Source organism: Saccoglossus kowalevskii, chromosome 2, assembly GCF_978046115.1.
Source record: "Saccoglossus kowalevskii chromosome 2, keSacKowa6.1, whole genome shotgun sequence".
Taxonomy (NCBI): domain Eukaryota; kingdom Metazoa; phylum Hemichordata; class Enteropneusta; family Harrimaniidae; genus Saccoglossus; species Saccoglossus kowalevskii.
Window position 1 is genome coordinate 17,290,609 of NC_140642.1, and position 26,331 is coordinate 17,316,939.

The following is a 26,331-nucleotide window of genomic DNA, read 5'->3' on the forward strand; positions in this document are numbered from 1 at the left end:
GTCCATGTCAATGTTTTACTTTTTCGACTTCTTCTTGAAAACTACAAGCCTGAATGCTTTGATACTTGGTGTATATGTACCTTGGGTAGACCTCTCTTAGGTTTGTTCATTTCATGTTGATATCTTCAATTCTCTAATTTTGGTGAATATTTTTGTCATTTTTGGTAAAAAGTGATATTTTCGACTTCTTGTTAAAAACCGCAAGTGCAATTGCTTTGATATTACATATATAGGTACTACATGTGTACCTCTCTCAGATTTGTTCATTTTGTAATGATATCTTTAATTCTCTAATTTTGGTGAATATTTTTGTCATTTTTGGTAAAAAGTGATATTTTCGACTTCTTGTTAAAAACCGCAAGTGCAATTGCTTTGATATTACATATATAGGTACTACATGTGGACCTCTCTCAGATTTGTTCATTTTGTAATGATATCTTTAATTCTCTAATTTTGGTGAATATTTTTGTCATTTTTGGTAAAAAGTGATATTTTCGACTTCTTGTTAAAAACCGCAAGTGCAATTGCTTTGATATTACATGTATAGGTACTACATGTGGACCTCTCTCAGATTTGTTCATTTTGTAATGATATCTTTAATTCTCTAATTTTGGTGAATATTTTTATCATTTTTGGTAAAAAGTGATATTTTCGACTTCTTGTTAAAAACCGCAAGTGCAATTGCTTTGATACTACATATATAGGTACTACATGTGGACCTCTCTCAGATTTGTTCATTTTGTGATGATATCTTCAATTCTCTAATTTTGGTGAATATTTTTGTAATTTTTGGTAAAAAGTGATATTTTCGACTTCTTGTTAAAAACCACAAGTCCGATTGCTTTGATATTACATATATAGGTACTACATGTGGACCTCTCTCAGATTTGTTCATTTTGTGATGATGTCTTCAATTCTCTAATTTTCGTGAATATTTTTGTAATTTTTGGTAAAAAGTGATATTTTCGACTTCTTGTTAAAAACCAATAGTTCAATTGCTTTGATATTACATATTTAGATACTACATGTAGACCTTTCTCAGATTTGTTCATTTTGTGATGATATCTTGGATTCTATAATTTTGGTGAATATTTTTGTCATATTTGGTAAAAAGTGATATTTTCGACTTCTTGTTAAAAACCAAAAGTTCAATTGCTTTGATATTACATATATAGATACTACATGTAGACCTTTCTCAGATTTGTTCATTTCGTGATGATATCTTCAATTCTCTAATTTTGGTGAATATTTTAGTCATTTTTGGTAGAGAGTGATATTTTCGACTTCTTGTTAAAAACTGTTAGTCCGATTGCTTTGATACTATACATATTGTTCATTTTCTGATGATGTCTTCAGTTCTTTAATTGAAATGTGCATTTCTAACAGCGGAGCTATCTCAGCCGATAGGCTGCTTGTTTTTATAGAATTGGCATTTAATCAATCGAAGTGGGAACAAAGAACCTGCTATGCAAAATGAAGTATTTAAATTTTCATACTCTGATATTTTACCAACAGGTTCCTTTTAATGTACCATTAACAGTAAACAATGTAAAGGAAAAATGCTGCATATTCTACAACAGTAGATTTACCTCATCAAAATTGTTGGGTGGGACAACAGGTCCTGAGTTTACCTGTGATGACCAAATTCAGAGTAAAACTAGTTTTTATTTTTATAAGGTTAGTATAATTACTGATTTCCTCATATAAATTTTGGACTGGTGGCCATTTACTGCTATTCTGAGAGTAGCTCATCGATATTGATTGTTAAAAATTCTGACATTACTGAAGGATTTCTTTTGTAGTTAGTCTCACAGTGAACACAATCATCTCTATTTCTAATCTATGAACGTACATTTCAAAATGGATGTTAAATGTTATAGGCTGATGAAGAAGAAGATGACAACAGTGATGATGACAAGGAAGAAGATGATGATCATGTTGGAGGTGGGGAGATGAGAGAACCAAGTAGAAGGTGTGTATGAAGCTGTATAGGAAACACTAGTTTATACTACTAGACAGCTAATTACTTAATATTAAGTAATACCTGTACTGTATTTGCTCTATTAAAATCTCATCTCCAATGTATACTTATTTGACTACCCTTTAATTTATGTAAGCACAACTATTAACAGAACAAACATGGTATTGTAATAAATCCAACATCTATGGTATTTGCAAAAATATCGCTGTGTATAGCTATATATCACTGAGCAGTTTCATTGACTCTGCGTTTGATGTGAAGCATTTTGCATTATAATTAGTCTGAGATGCACACCAGACTCTTGTTTTGTGCTCTGTATCACCATTATGCTCCTCCCTCCCTTTTGAATTCATGCGATGACTATTTAATACTTGTGTTACCACTGTGGTCAAGCAAACTTTGAACATCGAACATTACTCTTGAAATAGAATTCAAACAGCAATTCATGACGATATTTATTGTAATAAAGTTAATAAAAATGTGTCAGATAACTCACAAACATAGTAACTTTCAGATTAGATTCATGGCCAAGTTACTCAAAATTGAATGACTTTCAACTAAGTTTTGCAATCAGTACAACATTACTACAACAGGAAGGTAAAACTGCATACATGCATACTTTTTTATTCTTTAGTTTTATCATGAGTGACATAGTTGATTACAGTGAGAACTTAGGTAAAATGGTGAGTATTTATACAACATTAATAGATTGAAAATGTGTTAGATCTTTCACTCAATGCTTATCATGGTTGGTTACGATTGTTAAATGAACTACTATTGAATGATGAAAGGGAACATTGTAAAATTTATTTTTCAATTGAACTTGTAGCTGGAACTAGGAATTTTTTTTCTACTTGAAAGAATAAATTACTAGGTGTGTTAAACATTGAGGTTGTTATTTGTAAACCAGGTATACTGATTAGCAACACTTACATAAATAACAGTGGTGTGTTATTGCCAAAAGTGATATTTGTCTATTACTGTGATGTAATTGATGATTTATATATGGTTCTATTAAAAATGCACTTTCAAACCAAATTAAGTATCCAAGTATCTTCCATCCTTGCAGAATTCTCAGCTTCAGCTAAACTTAAAAGCTTTGCAAGATGTGCAAGTGACAACCTTGGTAAGAATATACATGTACTGCTTTTCTTTATTCAACATACCGGTACTCTGGTCTATGTGATACATTTTTTTTCTCTTTAAATTTTAGTTCAAATTTGTGCATACGTAAGCATTCATGAGTTGATTTCATTGAAACTTCAGACATGTACAATACATAGTGCCAGACATAATGTTTTCTAGATTACTGGTATAACACTAACTTTAGTACATCTTTAGAAAAACACTGTTTGTATTTGTTTTTAACAACATTTGTGTTTCCATTCTCATTTTTATCAAGAACAATATATGAATAATTCATCAAACAAGACTGATTACCATTTTTGTTATTGGTAGCGTTTTCCATTGAGTATTTAATTAAGGTTTCCTTTTACAAAATATTATTGAGACATACTTGACCCGTTTCGATAAAATTTCACAATACATGGTAACTGGAGTTTGTATATTAATGTTTTGTAGCAATATTAACTAAGATTAATGAATTGTTTTCTCATTAGCTGTTTCTGATAGAAAGAGAACTGCTGTAAAGATAAGTGATGAAATACCCAAGTCTTCTAGTATGTATTATATTCTACTACATGTATTATAAACTCCTGTTCATCTCTCGATCACATAATGTGTTATTATAATCTAATGTATATTAGTTTCCATTAAAAATTGTACTCTAGATTACTAAACTCTAGCACTTACATATATCTGCAAATCTCATTGACACTACACGATTTCCAGCTGAAACTTCATTTCCCACATTGTTTAGTCTCCATATTCACATTTTGATACACTGCCATTCACTACTGGACATCTCTCACTCTCTTTGTTGGGCAGATGGCGGGTGCAGTCTCCGAGCTTCGGAGTGCAATGAACCAGATGGTTCAGATCAAATTCGCTAGCCAGTTGGTCACTGCCAACGGTAAACCAAGGGCGCCCCAAGCACAGAAAACACAACGCCCTAAGGCGAAGTCCGCTAGCCAGAATAAACCAGGAGGCAAGTGCTCATACCCTTCCACGGGAGGGAAGAGTAGCGGCACGCCCCTAGGGAGGAAGGGACCAGATGGTGGCTCCTCACCCTCCTCGTTTGGTGCTTACCTCTGCGACCCGGGGGGACAGGCATGTATTCGGCTAGTGGCCAGCTGCAGGTCACAACAGTGAATACCGCAAGCCTTGGGGAAACTCGCCTCATGAGAGAAGAGAGCACCCACACCTTGCAACTGCCAAACCCATGGCCACATATCCCTTTCGTACACAGATTATGCCAGTGTAGTCAGGTTTGGAGGCAGTGGGTGACTGATCCCTGAACTTTTCCAGGTGGTGACATTCTGTTACGGGATACCACTGAAATCTCCATCTCCCCTGTCTGTGTCTCCCCTATTGGGCACTGCCAGGGGATTCCCGCAAGGCAGAAGCAATCAGACAAGGAAGTAGACAGTTTGCTGGAAAAGAGCGCCATACAAAAGGTAGATCGGTACTGTACACATCCTTTAAAATCTAGAAAATGTTTACTAATATCTAGCAGTAATACATTTTCATCAGCTAATGAGTTGCAATTTTTTTCATTCAGTTGGAATTACCAAATTTCTCAAACTTGGGACGAGCCTACCATGCACTTCTCTTGAAAAGATCTGTAAGTCATAATTTATTCTTATTTTTGTATAAATTAATGTTTCATTAATGCCATGTATGGCTTACCGTAGTTTTGATATCGAAAGACGCAAAGATTACTTTCTATAACAGGATCATTTGAAATTGATATAAAGTGTATATTCCAAAAATATATCCTATGGATTTGACCATGCACTTGTGAAAGTTAAATAATTAAAAGAAATTTTGCGTGTGTTACTAGTAACTACATTGTACATGTATTGGTAATACTAATAGATTCTCGTGTTGTTGGTTATACATTACAGATTCCTCAGGGCTTGTGTATATTGCAGAGATAAAACAAGATGGAATCAAATGGAGAGAAAGTGCTTATCCCATAAAATTTAGAATTGGATCTTTTATTGGAGAAGGTGGTATGCGAGAGTGTTACACCTGTACAGTAATTAAGTGTGATGTGTTTGATGAAAACAAGGAATATGTAGTGAAATCATACAAGGAAGATACAATACAGTTAATGCATACTGAACACTATAAGTTATTTGGTAAAAGTAGAAAAGATTCTATAATCAGCATGACCAAAAAGGTGAGTAGGATAATATGTAGTAAATTCTTTCTAGCTAGTCTACATGATTGATATGCATTGAGTATGACATTTTTACCTTGCCCGTACTATCAAAGATGGAAGGGAAGGGTATTATTAACGGTAAATTTTTTGTCCGGCGCTGTTGTTGTTGTTGTCATTAATAATTTTTATTGTGTGCACAATAACTTTACTAATTCTATTCCAAACTTCATCAAACTTGGTCACCTTATTCATCAGTATAAAGTCTTCCCTGAGTTTGAAAAACAGATGTCCTGTATGAAAATATCATGCAAAAATTGAGAAAATCTGATAAAATATTTTGACTGTTTTTACTTAACTGATCACTGGTGATATGCAACAAAGGTCATTGATCTCAGTGGAAATATGCATTGTTGTATGTGTTCAATGAAGCAAATCATTTATCTTGTAATAATATCCTTGGGTATGTATCTCCCAAATCCCATGGGAATACTATGCTGGGTTTCAAAACCAACTCATGAAGAGAGTTTTTGCACAGTCTGATACACATTTGCAAACCTACCAATAAAATCTTCACAGAAAACAAGATGTCAGAAAATCAATATAAGCACACCTATGAACTGGGTGCCAATCTTTGATCAAGATCTGAAGGTAATAGAAAATCTGTTTAGTTCAAAGTTATTGAATTAAAAACAAAACATAAAAAATACATAAAAAGCAAAACGTTGCATCCACATTTTAAAAAAAAATTGTACTAAAATATATGTATTCTGTATTTGACAAACATTTCAGTTGACAAATGAAAATTCACAGGAATTTGTTTCAGCTATTAGAATAGAATGATAGAGCTTTTATAATACTAGTTTAAAAACTCACTTCAAAAACAAAGATTGCAGTGTTTGAAGATGTAGATTCTCAGGAGGCAACAGTACTGTTGACTCCTCTCTCCACTGGACACCAACTAACTATTTAAGTAGATTTGCATACAAAGCAGAGCTTGCAACATGATAGCTATTTATAGAGGGTGTTTTTTTACTTTTCATATAATAGTCACACAATGAGGCAGTTCATATTTGTCTCGGTGAAATTATTAATTTTTAACATACACCTGTACAAAATACTTGGACAAAAGCCAGCTAAGATTTTCTGTTTTCTTATATGTTTTATGAATCCATTTATGTTTAAATGCAGCACTTTTTTTCTGAGATGAAGCTTTTGTTTTATACTAAAATATCTGAATTACTTTGAATAAAGCTGGAAATTATGTCCCTTAAAATAATTAAATTAGGCACCAATGTTTTTGTAAGATATTTATATCTATCAAGGAAATTCGGTAAACTGCTTTCTCACTGTTGTTTCAATCCCAAAACTTGTTTGTATTCAAAATTAATTATGACAATGCATATTCATATTGAAACAAACTATGATAAAGGGAATTATATTATATAACAAAGGGCAAGGTCATCAGAGTTCAACTATATTTTATCTTTGCTCTCAACTTCTTTGAACTGTTGTTGAGATGTTCTCTGAGAATTGTTCATTTTATGTCAACAAATGAACAAATCACATATTTTTAGCATATTTATGTCATGTTTGGTCAAAATAGACATAGTGAAATACCATTTTGTTGTCTAAAGTTCTAAATTATTGTATCTCATAATGTTAAGCATTATTAATGCTTCAATAAATGACACAAGACACAAGGTTTTGGCAAAAGTGGAAGGGGGAGCGAATTGCGGATGCAGACGTCGCAGCGAACAGCTCCATGATGCGACTCGTCTGTGAATTGCATCATGAAGCTGAGCGCGTGGTACCTGGTTGCAACCTTCCACCAGCAGAGACTGTACAGGCGGGCGTCATGGCTGGCGTCCCCCTGGCGGGAGCCTGCAGATGGACTCACAACCCCAGGGGGATGGACAGCGTGGGTACCCGTGTAAAGTCTGCTTGGTCTGTGGTGGAAACCCCCAAATTTAAAGGCAGGATGATGTGTTGCGGGAGATGGGCTTTTAGGTGCATGTCTTTTAACTCTTTGTCACTTTCAATCACAGGAGGTGCAGTCACAAATGGCTGCTCGGATGTTATCATTAAATTTTGAAAAGCAAGTACCTGCTACTTTTGGGGAAACACCAAGGTAACTGGTAACATTGTATTAATATTGATTATAAGTTGCTGAGTTAAGTTTTATCTCCTGTTAAAAATGTCACTGGTACCTGTATATCAAAATCGTTTCCAGGATGAAACATAAATGTCACATAATACAGTACAGTATATACAGAAGTAGAATGTGACTACACTACACACTAAATTGTCCTGGGTACAGTATGATTTTACCCCAAAAAAAATGTATACTAAATTCTTGTGTATGCTTTCTTTTCATTCCAGTGTTATTCCATGCTACTTGCTTGTACAAGATAGTAATGTACTTGTATATATGATAGAAGAGAAGTTAAAAGGGAAGTTTGTCAAATATGTCAACAATGATGGGCATATAAACAAAACACTAGCAACCACAGATAATGGCAAAAAAATTTTGGCATTCTGTCATTATGTCTTTGAACATTTTAAGTTCAAGTTATTAGTGACAGATCTACAAGGTATCAGAATTTGTTTGTATGTTGATATAATCATTAGCATAATATCATTTATGGTTAGGTCAATATGTTTTGCTTCATAAATTTGCTACATTGTATGTTGGTATGTTTTGTTTCCACTCTGATTTGTCTTGTTATATTGTTAACTCTTCTTTAGGTTATTTAGTGACTATTTTTTCACACAGTGGAGCTATTTGTGCTTCAACTAGTTAAACTATAGCTAATGCTGAACAAATATAAGGCATTACAGTTAAAAAGTTTATGCAAAATCAGCATCACCGTCATGCTAAATTGGCATTGCTGTATCATGGCCATGTTTAATAATAGTGAGCACTAACATGTTTTATTGTATGGTTTATATGCATGGTTTGTACATACCCAATTGTGACATGCCTCATCCATAATGATATAAAAAGATGGTCAGCAATGTAGTTACCATGGATAAAGATTTCATCATGACTAAAGTAGTATTTTTCTGTTTTACTGTAGGTGTTGGTCTAAAATTAACGGATATTGCTCTTGCCACCTGGGAAGTGATGGATCCAGATAGTCAAGATTTGTGAATAAATCATTAGATCTAACATATTAGTTCAAATTTTAAAACCATCGGATGGTATAGCTGTGTTATTGTGTCTATCCATAGTTCAAATGGTATAGCTGTGTCATTGTGTCTATCCATGGTTCAGATGGTATAGCTGTGTCATTAGGTCTATCCATGGTTCAGATGGTATAGCTGTGTCATTGTGTCTATCCATGGTTCAGATGGTATAGCTGTGTCATTGTGTCTATCTACATTCCTTGTATTCAAATTATTATCTTTTTTTTTTTTTTATGCCTTTTTGTTCCCTTACTCTTTATGTGGTTATTTTTCTTTTACTAATATCTGATTTGTAACCCTTTTCATCCCCTCCGGGGGGTGTTGTGTGTTAATAAATAAATATAAATAAACATAGTTCAGATGGTATAGCTGTGTCATTGTGTCTATCCATGGTTCAGATGGTATAGCTGTGTCATTGTGTCTATCCATGGTTCAGATGGTATAGCTGTGTCATTGTGTCTATCCATAGTTCAGATGGTATAGCCGTGTCATTGTGTCTATCCATAGTTCAGATGGTATAGCTGTGTCATTGTGTCTATCCATAGTTCAGATGGTATAGCTGTGTCATTGTGTCTATCCATGGTTCAGATGGTATAGCTGTGTCATTGTGTCTATCCATAGTTCAGATGGTATAGCTGTGTCATTGTGTCTATCCATGGTTCAGATGGTATAGCTGTGTCCTTGTGTCTATCCATGGTTCAGATGGTATAGCCGTGTCATTGTGTCTATCCATAGTTCAGATGGTATAGCTGTGTCATTGTGTCTATCCATAGTTCAGATGGTATAGCTGTGTCATTAGGTCTATCCATGGTTCAGATGGTATTGCAATGTCATTGTGTCTATCCATGGTTCAGATGGTATAGCCGTGTCCTTGTGTCTATCCATAGTTCAGATGGTATAGCTGTGTCATTGTGTCTATCCATAGTTCAGATGGTATAGCGGTGTCATTGTGTCTATCCATAGTTCAGATGGTATAGCTGTGTTATTGTGTCTATCCATGGTTCAGATGGTATAGCTGTGTCATTGTGTCTATCCATGGTTCAGATGGTATAGCTGTGTCATTGTGTCTATCCATGGTTCAGATGGTATAGCTGTGTCCTTGTGTCTATCCATAGTTCAGATGGTATAGCTGTGTCATTGTGTCTATCCATGGTTCAGATGGTATAGCTGTGTCATTGTGTCTATTCATGGTTCAGATGGTATAGCTGTGTCCTTGTGTCTATCCATAGTTCAGATGGTATAGCTGTGTCATTGTGTCTATCCATAGTTCAGATGGTATAGCTGTGTCATTGTGTCTATCCATGGTTCAGATGGTATAGCTGTGTCCTTGTGTCTATCCATAGTTCAGATGGTATAGCTGTGTCATTGTGTCTATCCATGGTTCAGATGGTATAGCTGTGTCCTTGTGTCTATCCATGGTTCAGATGGTATAGCTGTGTCCTTGTGTCTATCCATAGTTCAGATGGTATAGCTGTGTCATTGTGTCTATCCATGGTTCAGATGGTATAGCTGTGTCCTTGTGTCTATCCATGGTTCAGATGGTATAGCTGTGTCCTTGTGTCTATCCATGGTTCAGATGGTATAGCTGTGTCATTGTGTCTATCCATGGTTCAGATGGTATAGCTGTGTCCTTGTGTCTATCCATGGTTCAGATGGTATAGCTGTGTCCTTGTGTCTATCCATGGTTCAGATGGTATAGCTGTGTCCTTGTGTCTATCCATAGTTCAGATGGTATAGCTGTGTCCTTGTGTCTATCCATGGTTCAGATGGTATAGCTGTGTCCTTGTGTCTATCCATAGTTCAGATGGTATAGCTGTGTCCTTGTGTTTATCCATGGTTCAGATGGTATAGCTGTGTCATTGTGTCTATCCATGGTTCAGATGGTATAACTGTGTCATTGTGTCTATCCATAGTTCAGATGGTATAGCTGTGTCATTGTGTCTATCCATGGTTCAGATGGTATAGCCGTGTCATTGTGTCTATCCATAGTTCAGATGGTATAGCTGTGTCATTGTGTCTATCCATGGTTCAGATGGTATAGCCGTGTCATTGTGTCTATCCATAGTTCAGATGGTATAACTGTGTCCTTGTGTCTATCCATGGTTCAGATGGTATAGCTGTGTCCTTGTGTCTATCCATAGTTCAGATGGTATAGCCGTGTCATTGTGTCTATCCATAGTTCAGATGGTATAGCTGTGTCCTTGTGTCTATCCATGGTTCAGATGGTATAGCTGTGTCATTGTGTCTATCCATAGTTCAGATGGTATAGCTGTGTCATTGTGTCTATCCATAGTTCAGATGGTATAGCGGTGTCCTTGTGTCTATCCATAGTTCAGATGGTATAGCCGTGTCCTTGTGTCTATCCATAGTTCAGATGGTATAGCTGTGTCATTGTGTCTATCCATGGTTCAGATGGTATAGCTGTGTCATTGTGTCTATCCATAGTTCAGATGGTATAGCTGTGTCATTGTGTCTATCCATAGTTCAGATGGTATAGCTGTGTCATTGTGTCTATCCATGGTTCAGATGGTATAGCTGTGTCATTGTGTCTATCCATGGTTCAGATGGTATAGCTGTGTCATTGTGTCTATCCATGGTTCAGATGGTATAGCTGTGTCATTGTGTCTATCCATGGTTCAGATGGTATAGCTGTGTCATTGTGTCTATCCATGGTTCAGATGGTATAGCTGTGTCATTGTGTCTATCCATGGTTCAGATGGTATAGCTGTGTCATTGTGTCTATCCATAGTTCAGATGGTATAGCCGTGTCATTGTGTCTATCCATGGTTCAGATGGTATAGCTGTGTCATTGTGTCTATCCATGGTTCAGATGGTATAGCTGTGTCATTGTGTCTATCCATGGTTCAGATGGTATAGCTGTGTCATTGTGTCTATCCATGGTTCAGATGGTATAGCTGTGTCATTGTGTCTATCCATGGTTCAGATGGTATAGCTGTGTCATTGTGTCTATCCATGGTTCAGATGGTATAGCTGTGTCATTGTGTCTATCCATGGTTGAAATGTGTCCCAGTGATATTTCAGAAAATAATTATCAGATGTGGATGACACAGCTACCGTAGTGTACATGCTATGCTGTGGAAAACACACAGGTAATTACACACAGATAATTCATGAAGACAGGTACAATTAAACTCTCTGTAGAGGTATACTATGAGCAATTCACATCTGTATCTGTATTCATTGTTGGTGACATATCAAGTACATATTTTAACCATTAATATTTATTTTTTATACTGTTATTTAAATTTTAAAAATCTTTACTGTAGTAATTAAGTGAATCTTCAACTTTACTTGCAAAAAAATTAGGGAACAAAATATTTGTTCAGTTCTTTTCTGACAAAAAATAGATAAGCCTGATTTATATATTGATATTTCATCTTTACTGTTACATATAGTAGTGCAATAACTATCAACAAAATGATATACTATATTTGTCTTCATTACTATTTTCATAGGTATTTTGGATGTGATAACATGTCTAAAACTGGCATAGTGACTTTCAGTAAAGAACATAACTTATGCAACAGCTATTGTCTTCTATTGAATCTTAAAGGTAGAGCCATGCAGTTAGTCTAAAACCGAAACATATTAATCAAATTTATATCATATCAGTCAATTTTTGTTATTTTTAAATATATGGATAATCAATTTGTTTGAGGAAAGTTTTGACATGTACGTAATGTTTAGACTAATAATATTTTGGAATAACTTCTTTTTCTTCTCTTTTCTTTTTCTTGACACTAACAATTTTAATTTTTATGCTGTTTTGTTCCATCTATAACAATACAAACTACAATACTGTATTTGCTATATTGGAAGTACATGACAGAGGTTATTTTGTGGATAAAATAAGTCAAAATGTATGCAAAAAATGCAATATTTGGTTTAGGTGTACTTATGTAGGAGATGTGCATCTAATAGAGCAAATATGGCAATAAAATGCCTATGGTTAACTGAAGATTTGGTGGTTATACACTCTAGGTATTGAGCCTCTTGAAGAAGAGAAACATGATGATCATAACATTACTGCTGATGAAGATTCAAAAGTTGTAAGTGTTGTGTTCTTTATTACACTGTTTTCCTGATTGTTTAATGTATGATCACACTTTTCTGCATTTGACTGTAATATTGAAAACATCTTGGGCTCATTTTTACGTAAATTATGTTTATTTTTTCAGAGTTTCAGGAGTCCCGACAAAGTTGTCATGATCTGAATCTGAGGTATCTGAGATGTCTAATGGAAAGAACAACTCTCTGCTTCAGATCCTATGTGGATGCTTGCAGGCATTTTCATAATAATAATGCATAATTTGCATGTGATTAACATACTGTGAACCAGTATTTAAAATAAGCTCAACAGTAAGACACAGGACAAGTGAGAAAGCTAATTATTTTAGTACAAATCTGTTTACACAAAGAACTACATGTATTAGGCTAGTGCTTTGCTTCATATTATTAAAGCTTAAAGATATACTTTTAGCTGTAACAATGATTTACTATTCAAGCTTGTAAAACATGAACATTTTTGCTTATTGGCATATGCAGCTATCAAAAAATTCATTAAAAATGATCAAGCTTATCTACTTTTTTGCACACTGCAAATTAGTCCAACCCAATTGAAAACATCAATTTTAGTTAGACCATGAGAACTTACCATTTAAAGACGAGGTCACTAAGGAATTGTTAGGGGGGGGGGGGGGTGAATTCCTGGACAAGGTACCAACCTCAATATACATAGTATGTGGGAAGTGGGAAAGAGACTTGATGGTGAATGCCGCAGATGTTTAAACTCATCTGTAGCCATACCCTGTCAGTAAACAAGACAAATTCAGAAATCTTTAGGAATAAACATGGAGCCCAAATTTAGCATTCAATTTATCTGTTGCTTAATATAACATATCAATTAAAAAAACAAAATTCCTGGTACAATAACAAGGGAGCATATTCCAGGTACAGGCTTCTTTTTTTTTATCTTGGTCGCCACTAGTGTATGACAAAAAATATGCATAAATGTAGAGTAGTCATTTGCATGTTTACAAATCTTGTCACAATTTTAATGCTAATGCTTGTATATTATACACTACAAGTAACATCATTTTTGCTGTTTGGTTTATTGTATTTTGAATCTTACACAATATTGTACATGATTTTTACCGTATAGTTTTGTGTTTGTGGCACATTTGACAATTAAAAAAAATTGTGATCACAACCTATGATTAAAATGACAATTTTCACAAAAGTACTTTATGTACAATGTGTATCAACATCTGGGCAAAATTTAGTCATAGTACATTTGAAAGTTATTGTAATGATATAAAGTAAAATGATTTGTTAGCAAATATTAAAGCATGCAGTTCTGTATCCCAGGTTCTGATAATGTACACTAGATAGGTGTGTTGGGCTTAGCTACAATGCATTTGCTGTGTATTTCAATAGATTAAGCAGAGTCATTATAACAAGTTTCACTATGATGATCAATATTGAAGTATGATAGACAAGTCACAATTATGTGTCCCAATCCTTTCACAAATGTTTCTTGTTTACACCAAAAAAAAACCTCTTACATTACAGTGGCAAATGTGATTCTATAATATATTCAATAGATACACATATTTGTAGTAAGGGTTTCCTTTGAATACTAACCTATTCAATACATGTGCTTAAGTTTTGTGTAGGCAAATACAATTAATACCCAAAGTTGCACACCACTATTCTAAAGTTGAATGATTCACTACCATATATGCTATACTCTATAGAATAACAGCCTTTGACTTTCAGTTTAGCATAATTTTACATGTATCTGGGAAAAAAAATGGAAATTGAATAAAGTCTGGATATCCGGAATTATGTGTACCTCCTCGTTTTTAATATTAATATATATTATTCATCATCATATGCAAGTTTGCTTATCATGTATATGTATTTCCGGTACAATCATACTCTGTTAAGCTAAATGAACTGGTCCTTAATTATGCAGGAGACCATCCTGTCAGATTTGGCACTACTTTAGTATAGCAATCAGTAAATGAACTGGTAAAACTTGTATATATCAACAGCACTAGATTTTATCTTTGCTCTGCTAGATTTTAGCCTTTTTGTAATAATCCTACTTGAGGACAGAAGTGCTGTTACATATGAGGTGTTAATATATTCACATTCAATGGTTCTGTAATGACATCCACATGTAAACCTGAGTATGCTGTCAAACAAAATATAGATTTTGTCAATTTTCAACTTGTACGTATCACAAATACTACCAAGCCCTGGCAAGTGGCAACCATAAGAATGCTTTACGATTATGTTAAATGTGCAGGCAAGTGCTCTCTAAGAAGAATATAGCTATCTCTGGCATTATATACATCAATGTTTCCACATATTCCTATAATTTGTTCTTCTGTGACATAATCGGGTAAATAACTCTGGCCGTTTTCATCAAACTGATGTCTTCTACTTATTTCATCAAGGTCATTTTGGCTCACTGGATAACCACATTGGGTACCACCTACAAATAAGAGTAAATTGTCAAGTATTACTTCACTCTAAAGTATGACATGCATGCACATAAATTTACAGTTTAAAAAAAATCGGTGCAACAAAGTAAATAATATGAATATAAAAACAGTATATGTCTCTACATTAATATGTTTTACTATTCATTGCATAATTACCATGTTTATCAGGGAAATTGTACATGTCTTCCGGAATACCACATGGTCTGTCTATTCTCTTTTGCTTTCTTATGCGATGTGCATTCCATTGATCAACAAAGTCATTCAATTCCTTACCAATCAATGGCATATACACAGCAGTCAAAGACAGCCTAAATAAAAACAAATTTTACTGTGAACATTTTAAAGCATACAGTATGGTGAATTACCTCTTTAACACACCCCCCGACTTTAGTAAAACAAGCTCTGGAAGCTTACGGTACCTCGAGTAACCACTACCTCTAACAATTTACACAATTTTGTTCATGTGTAATCAAGGATTAAAATTTGCATAGTTTAGAGTGTAAACTGGAAGACAAACACACTGATACACAGGCAGACACAAAACTTTGTATCTACAATATATTATCTATGGCCAAGAAACTAATCTATTAATAATTTAAAATGGTATGAATAAACTGGTATGGTATAATGAATATCATAATGGAAATGATGTTAAAACCTCCTGAATCACTGTGAACTATGGTTAAATTATTGGAAACTATTACAATAATTGCCAAAATGTATATTTGAATTGAACTAACAGACATAAGTATTACCTATCATTAATGTTATCAGGGTCGTAAAATCCATCTGCCTCTAAGCCCTAGAACAAATGAGTATAGAGTTATAACTACAGTATACACATATTTCAGCATAAGTCAGAGTTACAGTTGATGTAGGTGTTGCAGACACCACCAACTTTCTATGCACTGTAAAATAAATGATGTTAGGTAATGTTCATGGTGTATCAATTTATTAGTCCTTTCATTACAGAAGCAGAGCTCATTATCACTAGCTTTCCTATGCAAAGCTTCACAAGTTCATTTGTGTGAAAAAAAAGTTGTCTTGATCAAGCTATTGTCAGTGACAAATCCCATGCTATTAAAATATTTGCACTCACTTGATTAGTAACTGATGATCCATATACATGTACATTATCTAAACCTGAATCACGATGCAAGAATAACTGACATTGTACTAGAAGTCCCACTTCTGTACCTGCATCAGATCTAGTCATCCTTGGAAACACTGAAAAATAAAAAAAAAACATCAAGGTAGTTAAAGGGATTGGTCAGTTACTTCGGCGGGGGTTCCCGACAGATTCCGTTTTGCCAGCTGTAAATCCCAGTTGACCCACCCCCTATCAAATAAAAAAAAGTGGGTAACCCACCCCATCATTATATTTTAAAACATGCTGTCACCCCCTGAAAAATGATTACAAAATGTATATCTTATAGACAAGGAATGCTTTACACCTGAAGCACAGTCTGTGCTTATGAAAACAAAGGAAACTCTGATTTTTGCTTAAATTTGTGTTGGATTTTGGCATTTTACAGAGCAAAATATGCATATTTAAAAGTTAAAAAAAATATTTATTTAGTTTTTTATCATTTATTTTAATTTATATATCAGCATTTTCACAAATTCTTTGTACTAATTGCTGTGTTGTCTTTCCATCTCCTGTTATAATTGGATAAATCCAGTAAATATCTTATAAAATGGTGACTTCAGACTTTAAATAAAATAATCTGATATCAGCAACGCATGGACTTTGGATGCGTTTAAAACTTAACAGTATAATTTGGGTTGCATAATCTGTTAGTTATTTGACAACTTCAATCAACCCCAAAATATTTAGTCTATAACTTTTTTTTCATCAAAGAATTTATAGGCAATATATGTAATAGTTATTATTGAGAACACATTTGTACGATTAATTTTTTCATCCTTTGTTCTGAAATAAAATTCTGGAAAACACCTATTCGTGATATCAAAAACAGAGTGACCCCCCCCCCCCCTATTTGCAAAATCAAAAACAGGGTAACCCTAAAAAAATAAAAATGAACTCAAAGTAGTAAATTAGTAATTTATAATGTGTAAGTGTGTAATTACATAACTGATGACAGGTTTATATTGACAATATTTTCCCTATAATTGTACTGGGTAAATAACCCTGAACTACCTAAACATGTGTCTAACATTCATGTAAGTAACTAAAATAGCATTTAATAATACTACAATTAGAATAGATATGTTAAACTTCAGCTCATAAAAAATTAGAGCTAGAAACTTCTTCATTAGGACATGAACATAGACATATTCTAACCTTGCTCTGCAACTACAGCATCATAAAAATATCGAGCGATAACTTGTGGGTTAACACGCATCCATAATATCTTTCGTGAAAAACTGTCAACACATCCATGGATGGCAAATGGATACTCACTTTGTTTATAACCCAATAACTTGTTGTAACCATCTACATGCCATGACCAGTTTGGACCCTGGAATTAAACATCTCTTGAGATCAAGTGGCCGCTATAAATTAAACAATCATTGCTTATCAGAGCTTAAAAATGGGTACACTTTTTGAATAGGGATTATGGGTAATTCATTAGGTACATCTATGTCAGTGTAGCTACTATATGTGTTATTCAAGATCTTTCTGCTAAAACATGGACAAATATACTACGGAATACTTTATTTTCGCTGGAATTAATTTTTGCTGAAAAGGCTTTTTGGGCGTTTTGTATGGAATTTATTTTCACTGATTTTTGATGAGTTTAATGTGAAATATAGGAAAAAAAGTATATTCACTGGATTTTATTTTCACGGAATAATCCCTTCAGCGAAAATGGCGAAAATAAATTCCAAGCGAAAATAAAGTATTCTACAGTACACTGTAATATGACACTATAAGTTTGCTAAACAATGTATGCTCGGATCCATTTGGGAAAACAAAACAGTACTTCATTACTTTCCTCCGCTATTTTATATGATGTTACTTACCTTTGAGAAAAATCGTCTTCTTTCACCTATTTGCAGAGTTCCACCTCTTCGTTTGATCATTCTGCTATGATCAAGTTCCACCATGATTGCTTCAATGTTATCCCTTTGTAAACATGATGCAATGAATGATCAGACGTTGACACTGTTTAGATACAGTGGGCAGACAGTTATACCATACATTGTTCAATTTATAATAGTTTATGAATGTTTAAATACCTTTTAACTAGCATATGATGGTTTCTCCTCAAATGCTGATACATGGCCTTTATGCCAATTAGTTTTCTAGGTGTCTGCAACTCTTTCTGTTCGTAAACAATATTCAGTACAACTTTAATAATAACAATGATAAGAGCGACAATGATGTGATTAATATTTATCCAGCTAGCTTTAAACGTGCGTGTTTGACATTACACATGTATTTAATCAAAGACACTAGGAAATACATATATATTTTCTAGTGTCTTATATCAATATCTAGGCAACAATATTTTGTTATCATTAGATAGTCTACTAAATGTATTTGTTCATCATCAAATTAGGGCAGGACAACATCAACAAATTTACATAAACATTACCTACTTGCACTATTAATCTCACATCATTTGGAGTATAATCCTCGTGTCTCCTGATATTCCAATCACGGAGTCGCCTTTTAAGTGTACTAAGGCTGAGATAAATAGAGCATACAATTACATTTACTCAATAAAATGGAATTGAAATAAATCTGAAGTAAAATGTTTTTGTGTAGACAACCCCTTAAACATATTTTAATAGCAAATGCAAGAATATACTAGTTATCTATTTACCTCCAAATATGCAGTGATCTTTTTCTAAGTACAATAGAATAGTCTTGTTATCCTTCCCTCTTTCAATCAGTTTTCTCAAGTACACCTGCAACTCTTAAAAAATACAATACATACTGATAGCCTATATGTATTCCACAAAAAAACTATAACAATAAACACTCTCAATAAATATCAACTCACGATTCCTTTACATAAACACATCAATCATTCATTTTTGAAGTAAATGATTTATTACCACAGCACCCTCCATCTGTTTTCTTTGTGGTGCTCCAAAATCATAATAATAAAGTCTGTAACTAAAAAAATCCCAGTTTAAATTTCATCCATTGGTCGGTTGTACTTACCTTCTTCAGCTTTCATGTTAAACTTGCAAATAAACTTAAAATTGCACAAAATTGTTTGAGGTCTGAAGCAAAGCAAAGCAAAGCAAAACACAACACAACAATAAACAACAAATATGTCAGAAGAGTATGTAATCCACTAGCTTTGTGTACAGGTCTGTGAATATGGAGAAGCTTATTTTCACTGTGACTGTCACTGTGTGGACAAGCACAGCATGTTAGTATGCCGACAAGTTCCTGACAAGTTCCGGTATAAATATCACCCCCTATCACACACATGATGTACGCAGCCTGAAGGCTAGTAGTCCATGTGCATTGTAACATAACTGTATCACATGAATATAGCGTCAGAGAATATGGCAAATATTAAAATACTGGAACAAACAGAACTTAATTCTATTTATTTGGGGTGATGGAAGGTAGGGGTAGGGTTAGAGCATGAAGGTAAAACACGAATTCTTTTTTTTTACCTCCAGGCTCCATGGTTGGAGTTAAGATTGGGGTGGGTACAAATCACAACAAAATTTAATACAGGCAACAATTATTCACCTGTCTATAAAAGTCAAACTTTGGTTGCCTTGTATAATAAAACATTTCTTATTTTCCCATTTTTTCCCGGGAAATGATAGAATTATAGGTTACAGCAGTCATATTCGATGATGTCATTCAATTTTCAAATTCGACTCGATGAGTGGGTGACTTCATGTACAGTTTCGCCACTCTTTGCTAGACTTTAATTGCCATGTTCTTTCCACAACAATCTGAATGTCAGATTAAAGTAACCAAATATACGTCAGTGGCTTCATATATGCCTAATTGCCAGAAAATATTTCAGTCCGACCAATCTGTGCGAGGCAATGAAGTATAGTGAGACGCAGAGTGACGATGATGATTACAACGAACAACGGCAGAGCTCCAGAAGGAGTACCTACACTTTATGCAAATTTTTTAAAATTATGCTAATTTATTCATGACGTAGCAGTTTCTGTGCTCATGAATATTCATTAATTTGTGGCTCAATACATTTTAAAAGGGGCGATATATTATTTTTGGGGGAAGAGTTAGAAAGGGGGATTAGCAATCCTTAGGGGGTCAATACAAAAGAAGGGACCCATTTGGAGAGCAGCCATGCTCCTCGTGTCTGTTGTTGCACGTGACCTACAGCTGTCAACTGTGTTCGTTCTTCGACGACTTCGACTGGCTTCCATGTGGGGTAGTATTCTTGTGTTCTGTTTTCCTGACTTAAGTTTTTGAATCCGCTGTTTATGTTTTTAACGTCTTTCATGTCTTTTGTAGGAGTGTCCAATCCGTGATTCGAACTTGCGATCTTTGAGTTCCCAGCGCACTGTCTTGTCCACTGTACCACGAGTGTCTTCACACAGGAGTTAGGATTTAAGTCCTATTCATAGGAGCACTGTCTTCACTAGCATTCAAAAATCTAACTAAACATACTGGATTTGAACCAGCGATCGCTCACATTGCTGACATAGTACAAATCAACTGAGCTATGTGGGTGGTCATGCAAATTAAATAATTTGTTGTCATATTTAGCTTTATTGCCAAATGGTGTTTGCGAGAAAAAGATGGGCAGGCAAGGGAATTGAACCCAGGTCCTCCTGATCACTATGTAAAGAACTGACCCACAAGACCACAATGGATTAACTGGATGTGTTTGCATTTGATAAGACTATATAGTGTGTATATATATAGAAATACAACATATTTCTATTATTGAGTTACAATTGTCCAAAAAATTGCCAATTTTGTGTTTTTACTTGTGTAAACTATATGCATGCCATAACCCGTTAGTGTACATCTTGCCAATTGGGTGTTTGCCATTTGCGTTGCCCATACCTGACCCGACCCTAACCCTAATGTCAAGACACGTTCCTGTTAATAATTCCGTTGCCCATACCTGACCCGACCCTAACCCTAATGCCAAGACACGTTCCTGTTTATAATTGCTCAATAATGATACTCTGCTGTGCACTGTCTGCGGGTACTGTAAAATGACTAATTTTCATTGGGTTTAATTTTCACTGATTTACCATTTCAGGCATATTAAGTGGGTTTTAAATTCACGGTTTCGTCATTTAGATAATGTGTTCTATGCTAAATTGTACATATTCACTGTGTTTTAATTTAGTGCATTTTCCAGTCAGCGAAATAAGCTAAATTAAAACCCAGTGAATAATTACCCCATTTACAGTAAGTTGCATTGATGTCAACTGATTAAACAAGTCGCATTTAAGTAATTTCCACTATTAACAAGTGGTTAAATTGTGACAATAAATGTGTGGACAAATATTTGAGATTAATTTTGGTGTAGACAACTCTCGTTTAATTATTTTACACCATTACAAGTTGTTAAATTGAGAGAATAAATGTCTCAACAAATATTAAATACTTAGTTTGATGTAAACAACTCACGTTTGATTAATTCCCACAATTACAGGTTGTTAAATTGAAAGAATAAATGTGCGGACAAATATTTTAGACTTATTTTGGTGTAGACAGCTCTCGTTTAATTATTTTACACAATTCCAAGTTGTTAAATTGAGAGAATAAATGTATGGACAAATATTTTAGACTTATTTTGGTGTAGACAGCTCTCGTTTAATTATTTTACACCATTACAAGTTGTTAAATTGAGAGAATAAGTGTGCGGACAAATATTTTAGACTTATTTTGGTGTAGACAGCTCTCGTTTGATTAATTCCCACAATTACAAGTTGTTAAATTGAGAGAATAAATGTACGGACAAATATTTTAGACTTATTTTGGTGTAGACAGCTATCGTTTAATTATTTTACACCATTACAAGTTGTTAAATTGAGAGAATAAATGTGCGGACAAATATTTTAGACTTATTTTGGTGTAGACAGCTCTCGTTTGATTAATTCCCACAATTACAAGTTGTTAAATTGAGAGAATAAATGTACGGACAAATATTTTAGACTTATTTTGGTGTAGACAGCTATCGTTTAATTATTTTACACCATTACAAGTTGTTAAATTGAGAGAATAAATGTGCGGACAAATATTTTAGACTTATTTTGGTGTAGACAACTCTCGTTTAATTATTTTACACCATTACAAGTTGTTAACGTGAGAGAATAAATGTATGGACAAATATTTTAGACTTATTTTGGTGTAGACAGCTCTCGTTTAATTATTTTACACCATTACAAGTTGTTAAATTGAGAGAATAAATGTGCGGACAAATATTTTAGACTTATTTTGGTGTAGACAACTCTCGTTTAATTATTTTACACCATTACAAGTTGTTAAATTGAGAGAAGAAATGTATGGACAAGTATTTGAAACTTATTTTGGTGTAGACAACTCTCATTTGATTAATTCCAACAATTACAAGTTCTTAAATTGACAGAATGAATGTATGGACAAATATTGACCATTATATTTGTGAGTAAAAACCTGTTGTTTAATTAATTTCCACCTCTACAAGGTTGAGAGAATAAATGTGTCGACAAATATTTGATACTTATTTAGGTGTAAGAACTCTTGTTTGACCAACTTCCACCATTGCAAGTTGTTAAAATAATGAAATAAATATACTGGTATCATTGGATATTTGATTTAATTGTGAAACTTTCTAACAAAATGTTAACTGCTGGCTTCGAACCCTCAATCAACAATTCCGCAGACACGGTATAAATTCCACAACACCACAGAAGATATTCGTCTGTTGTCTGAATTGTTTTCGTAATATAGGGAACGCCATCGACACTTTAACAAAACTTACCTTGACTTAGGTCTTGTTTATCTCTTGTCACAATCTGGAAACTGTTGAACAAATTGCGCGTCGTCCAGTTTAAGACGTTAGTTATTTTATTATTTATTCATTCAGTTTTGTATGGTGGAGTTTTGTGAGGTTTATTATTTTTTTGCGACGTTCTTTGTTTACTTGTTTACGGTTTGAGAGATTTCAGTTTATTTGATTTACGTTTTTACGGTAGCTCTGAGCGGGACTCGAACCCACTGTCTTTTCAAGCTAATTTTGTTTTATTTTGATGGCACGCTTGTGTACCACGCCACGACGTTGGTCGTTAAGTGGTGTTCATTTTTCTAACTACTCCAGTGTTCCGATGAGTTGAACGGAAAAGCCAAAACGATTGCTGGTTTCTGATTGCTTCGGTTCTGGTGAGTGTGTATCTAGTGTGATTCGAACCCATGTCGTTTGTATTGGGCGTTTTTTTATTTTCCATGTTAGCTACGCCGTAATATGCAACCACTTCCCCGTTTTATTGTGATTTTGAGTGTTTAATGATGTCTTCCTCACCCGTCACGCCATGACCCAGTTTCAACCACACGGCCATTTTGCAACACAGTTCGTGACCCTCGGCGTCACCCGACTGACTGTATGAGCGTTCTGTTCAACTGTTAAGCTAGGATTTATTACCGTTATTATCATTATATTGTCACGTGATTTGTTTTACCTTATGTGTAATGTCCTAAGTATCTTTATTGTAATTTGTATATACCAATTCGTATATACCGAGGAAACGACCCCGATTGAAGGTCATGTATTTTATGACGTCACCAATTCGTGTGTAGGTACTGCTTCTAGATCTGTGCCCGAACAACATTTAGCAATCCATGCTTTTCGGCGATTATCTTTGGAAGTATTTGTATGATAGGCAAACGACCGTCTCAATTCAGACCTCATAACATGTAAATAAGTCCCGATACTCACCTTTCTCACCAAGGGAAAAACTTCAATGAGCGAGACTCTTCACCCTGCTTCAACAAGTGTACGTAAGAAGCGCCGTTCAAAAGTCATTGATTGGCTGAGCAGTTAAGGTCAGAGATTAGAGGTCAAGGAGCAAAGGGCGAAAAAAGTAAAAACCATTTTCAAAACCAAAATTAAAAAGCAAAGTCATTTTCAAAAGTAAAATGTAATTTTAAATTCATTTTCAAAAATAGAAGTATTTTTTCATGTGCAAATTCATTTTCATTTTGAAAAATAAAAGTAAATTTTCAAATGCAAATTCATTTGCGAAAATAAAAGTAAATTTTCAAATGGAAATTCATTTTGAAAAATAAAAGTAAATTTTCAAATGGAAATTCATTTGCGAAAATAAAAGTAAATTTTCAAATGGAAATTCATTTTCAAAAATAAAAGTAAATTTTCAAATGGAAATTCATTTTCAAAAATAAAAGTAAATTTTTAATTGGAAATCCATTTTCGAAAATAAAAGTAAATTTTCAAATGCAAATTCATTTTCGAAAATAAAAGTAAATTTTCAAATGCAAATTCATTTTCAAAAATAAAAGTAAATTTTCAAATGCAAATTTATTTTCAAAAATAAAAGTAAGTTTTCAAATATAAATCCATTTTTGAAAATAGAATGAAATTTTCGATTTAAAATCACTTTTTAAAAATAAAAGTAAATTTTCAAATGAAAATTCATTTTCAAAAGTAAGATGAGGATTTCAATTTTCACTCTTGTTTTTAAATTTTGTATTGATTTTAATCAACAAAGCCATTTTAAAATGCAAATCAAATATTAATTATAAAAGCTAGAAATACGGAAAAAATGAAACGTACAAAAAAGTGACACTTTTCACAAAGCACGGTCGTGACCCTCCTCGGTTGCCGTATCTGTATGATCTTAGTTTGTTTTTAGCCAAGGTTTTATTTTTTATAATCATTATGCATGTCTAAAATCCATTGATTCTCAAATGATTTGTTTACTTTTTTATGAATGAAGTCTAAATTTTTCTTATTTATTATTTCACTTGAGTTTACAATGGTGACAACATCAATGTCTTGCATGAGGGTTTCTACACTTGTAAACCATTTACTTTTTACATTCTTATTTACTAAGTAGGCTTCTCTTAATAATGTGTTATCAGTGTTTGTTACCCGGTTGAAATACTTAAGTCGTTGTTTCTTGATGAAACAGTCAATGGGGGTGCCTTCCTAGCTCACCATAAACAGCCATTGTTGGTGTGAATTTAGAGAGACCAAGAATGAACCGACAAAATGAAAGATGGACATCCTCAATAGCAGACTTAGTTGTGCTTTCATCACCCCAAACATCACTACCGTATACAATAATTGGTCTTATCAGTTTGTCAAATAAAGATAGTTGGAGGGGTATGTTTAGTGTGTTGTCATAACCGAGTTTGCATTTCAAAGTAAAGAGAGCTTTCATCACTTTATTTTTTAAATTATTGATACCCTCTTTATGTTTGCCATTAGCACTTATAGTTATACCCAGGTAATTAATTTTCTTAACTATGGCCATTTCTTTTTCAGCGAAGAAGAATATATTATTGTTCGGGACTCTGTTTGATTTATTGAATACAATAATCTTTGTTTTCTCTGTATTAACAGCCAGGCGCCATTTTGACGTATATATTTTTAAGTTGTCTAAACAGTTTTGTAGCCCCTTAGCAGATTCAGATAAAATGACAACATCATCTGCATGTAGGAGACAACTTACTTTTAAATTATCAAGAACGGGGGAGTCACAGTTTTCAGAGTTGAAACAGTCAGGTAGATCATTTAAGAAAATGTTAAAAAGAGTAGGGCTAAGATTGCACCCTTGTCTGACTCCAACTGCTGATTTAAAGCTCTCAGTTAAACCCTCCTTTGTTTTAATTCTGTATCTGTTGTTTTCATACATATCTTTTATTATATCAAACATTTTACCTGATATGCCATTTTTATGAAGTTAGAAATAGAGACCATTATGCCACACACTGTCAAACGCCTTTCTAAAATCTATGAAGCAAGCATAGATTTTGTTTGCATAGACGTGAAGATTGTGATATCTTTTGAATGGCTATTATTATAGAGATATTTTTGTACAATTGTTTTTAATATAAAGAGATTGTCTGTGGTCCTGCAGTTTTTCCTAAAAACCGAATTGATGCTTTGAAATAATATGTTTCTTTATAAGAATGCTATTAGCCTAGTGTTCAGGATACTGGTAAACAGTTTTTCTAAGCAGCTAGATACTGCAGTTCCTCTGTTAGCAGTAAATATATGGGTAACAAAAACCAAAACGTAGTACGTATATGAGCACCCAATATAGCACCCAACGCCACACAGAAGAACATCTTCCACAAAACCATATCTCCAGAAAAATCACCGACAGAACAAGTACAATGGTCTCAAGGCATACAGTTAAGGATCATACAGTGTTCTCTAGTAGAAAATTGTAATAGTTTGAGAGAC

General features: G+C 33.9%; 3 protein-coding genes and 1 long non-coding RNA gene across 5 annotated transcripts; 3 read left to right on the plus strand and 1 right to left on the minus strand.

Annotated features, from left to right (window-relative positions):
- The first annotated feature begins 1,473 nt into the window (after positions 1 to 1,473).
- LOC146748244 (uncharacterized) lies at positions 1,474 to 2,694 on the plus strand. The gene is made up of 3 exons (XM_085504993.1): positions 1,474 to 1,677; positions 1,881 to 1,972; positions 2,616 to 2,694. Exons 1-3 carry the CDS (start codon positions 1,474 to 1,476, stop codon positions 2,692 to 2,694), a joined length of 375 nt encoding a protein of 124 aa, XP_085361119.1.
- Positions 2,695 to 3,599: 905 nt separating this feature from the next.
- Positions 3,600 to 5,069, plus strand: LOC144358501 (uncharacterized). Its single transcript, XR_014931278.1, has 3 exons — positions 3,600 to 3,660; positions 4,662 to 4,724; positions 5,008 to 5,069. It is a non-coding gene; the product is annotated as an uncharacterized LOC144358501 (long non-coding RNA).
- A 2,599-nt stretch (positions 5,070 to 7,668) lies between these two features.
- On the plus strand, positions 7,669 to 12,488 carry LOC146748245 (myosin heavy chain kinase B-like). Its single transcript, XM_085506650.1, has 3 exons — positions 7,669 to 7,858; positions 8,345 to 8,414; positions 12,456 to 12,488. Exons 1-3 carry the CDS (start codon positions 7,696 to 7,698, stop codon positions 12,460 to 12,462), a joined length of 240 nt encoding a protein of 79 aa, XP_085362776.1. The 5' UTR covers positions 7,669 to 7,695; the 3' UTR covers positions 12,463 to 12,488.
- Positions 12,489 to 13,498: 1,010 nt separating this feature from the next.
- LOC102801822 (uncharacterized) lies at positions 13,499 to 24,743 on the minus strand. 2 transcript variants are annotated; one of them, XM_085492361.1, is made up of 11 exons: positions 24,707 to 24,743; positions 23,839 to 23,932; positions 18,781 to 18,873; positions 18,554 to 18,641; positions 18,191 to 18,276; positions 17,975 to 18,077; positions 17,412 to 17,469; positions 16,086 to 16,213; positions 15,742 to 15,788; positions 15,143 to 15,294; positions 13,499 to 14,976 (listed from the first exon to the last, which is right to left on the minus strand). In XM_085492361.1, exons 5-11 carry the CDS (start codon positions 18,232 to 18,234, stop codon positions 14,771 to 14,773), a joined length of 738 nt encoding a protein of 245 aa, XP_085348487.1. In that variant the 5' UTR covers positions 18,235 to 18,276; positions 18,554 to 18,641; positions 18,781 to 18,873; positions 23,839 to 23,932; positions 24,707 to 24,743; the 3' UTR covers positions 13,499 to 14,770. The 2 variants fall into 2 exon arrangements, with proteins under 2 accessions (XP_085348487.1, XP_085348491.1); XM_085492365.1 differs by lacking the exons at positions 17,412 to 17,469; positions 17,975 to 18,077; positions 18,191 to 18,276; ... (2 more) ...; positions 23,839 to 23,932; positions 24,707 to 24,743 and adding an exon at positions 17,292 to 17,383.
- Between the last annotated feature and the right edge of the window lie 1,588 nt (positions 24,744 to 26,331).

Coding starts and splice junctions, on each gene's coding strand:
- LOC102801822 (XM_085492361.1), bottom strand. CDS start 18,234: ATGTATCAGCATTTGAGGAGAAACCATCATATGCTAGTTAAAAG. Junction 16,214..17,411: donor GTTATTGGGTTATAAACAAA/GTGAGTATCCAT, acceptor TTTATTTTTCAG/TGTTTCCAAGGATGACTAGA. Junction 14,977..15,142: donor CAATTTCCCTGATAAACATG/GTAATTATGCAA, acceptor TCTTATTTGTAG/GTGGTACCCAATGTGGTTAT.
- LOC146748245 (XM_085506650.1), top strand. CDS start 7,696: ATGATAGAAGAGAAGTTAAAAGGGAAGTTTGTCAAATATGTCAACAAT. Junction 7,859..8,344: donor ATTAGTGACAGATCTACAAG/GTATCAGAATTT, acceptor GTTTTACTGTAG/GTGTTGGTCTAAAATTAACG.
- LOC146748244 (XM_085504993.1), top strand. CDS start 1,474: ATGAAGTATTTAAATTTTCATACTCTGATATTTTACCAACAGGTTCCT. Junction 1,678..1,880: donor CTAGTTTTTATTTTTATAAG/GTTAGTATAATT, acceptor TAAATGTTATAG/GCTGATGAAGAAGAAGATGA. Junction 1,973..2,615: donor ATGAGAGAACCAAGTAGAAG/GTGTGTATGAAG, acceptor TTTATTCTTTAG/TTTTATCATGAGTGACATAG.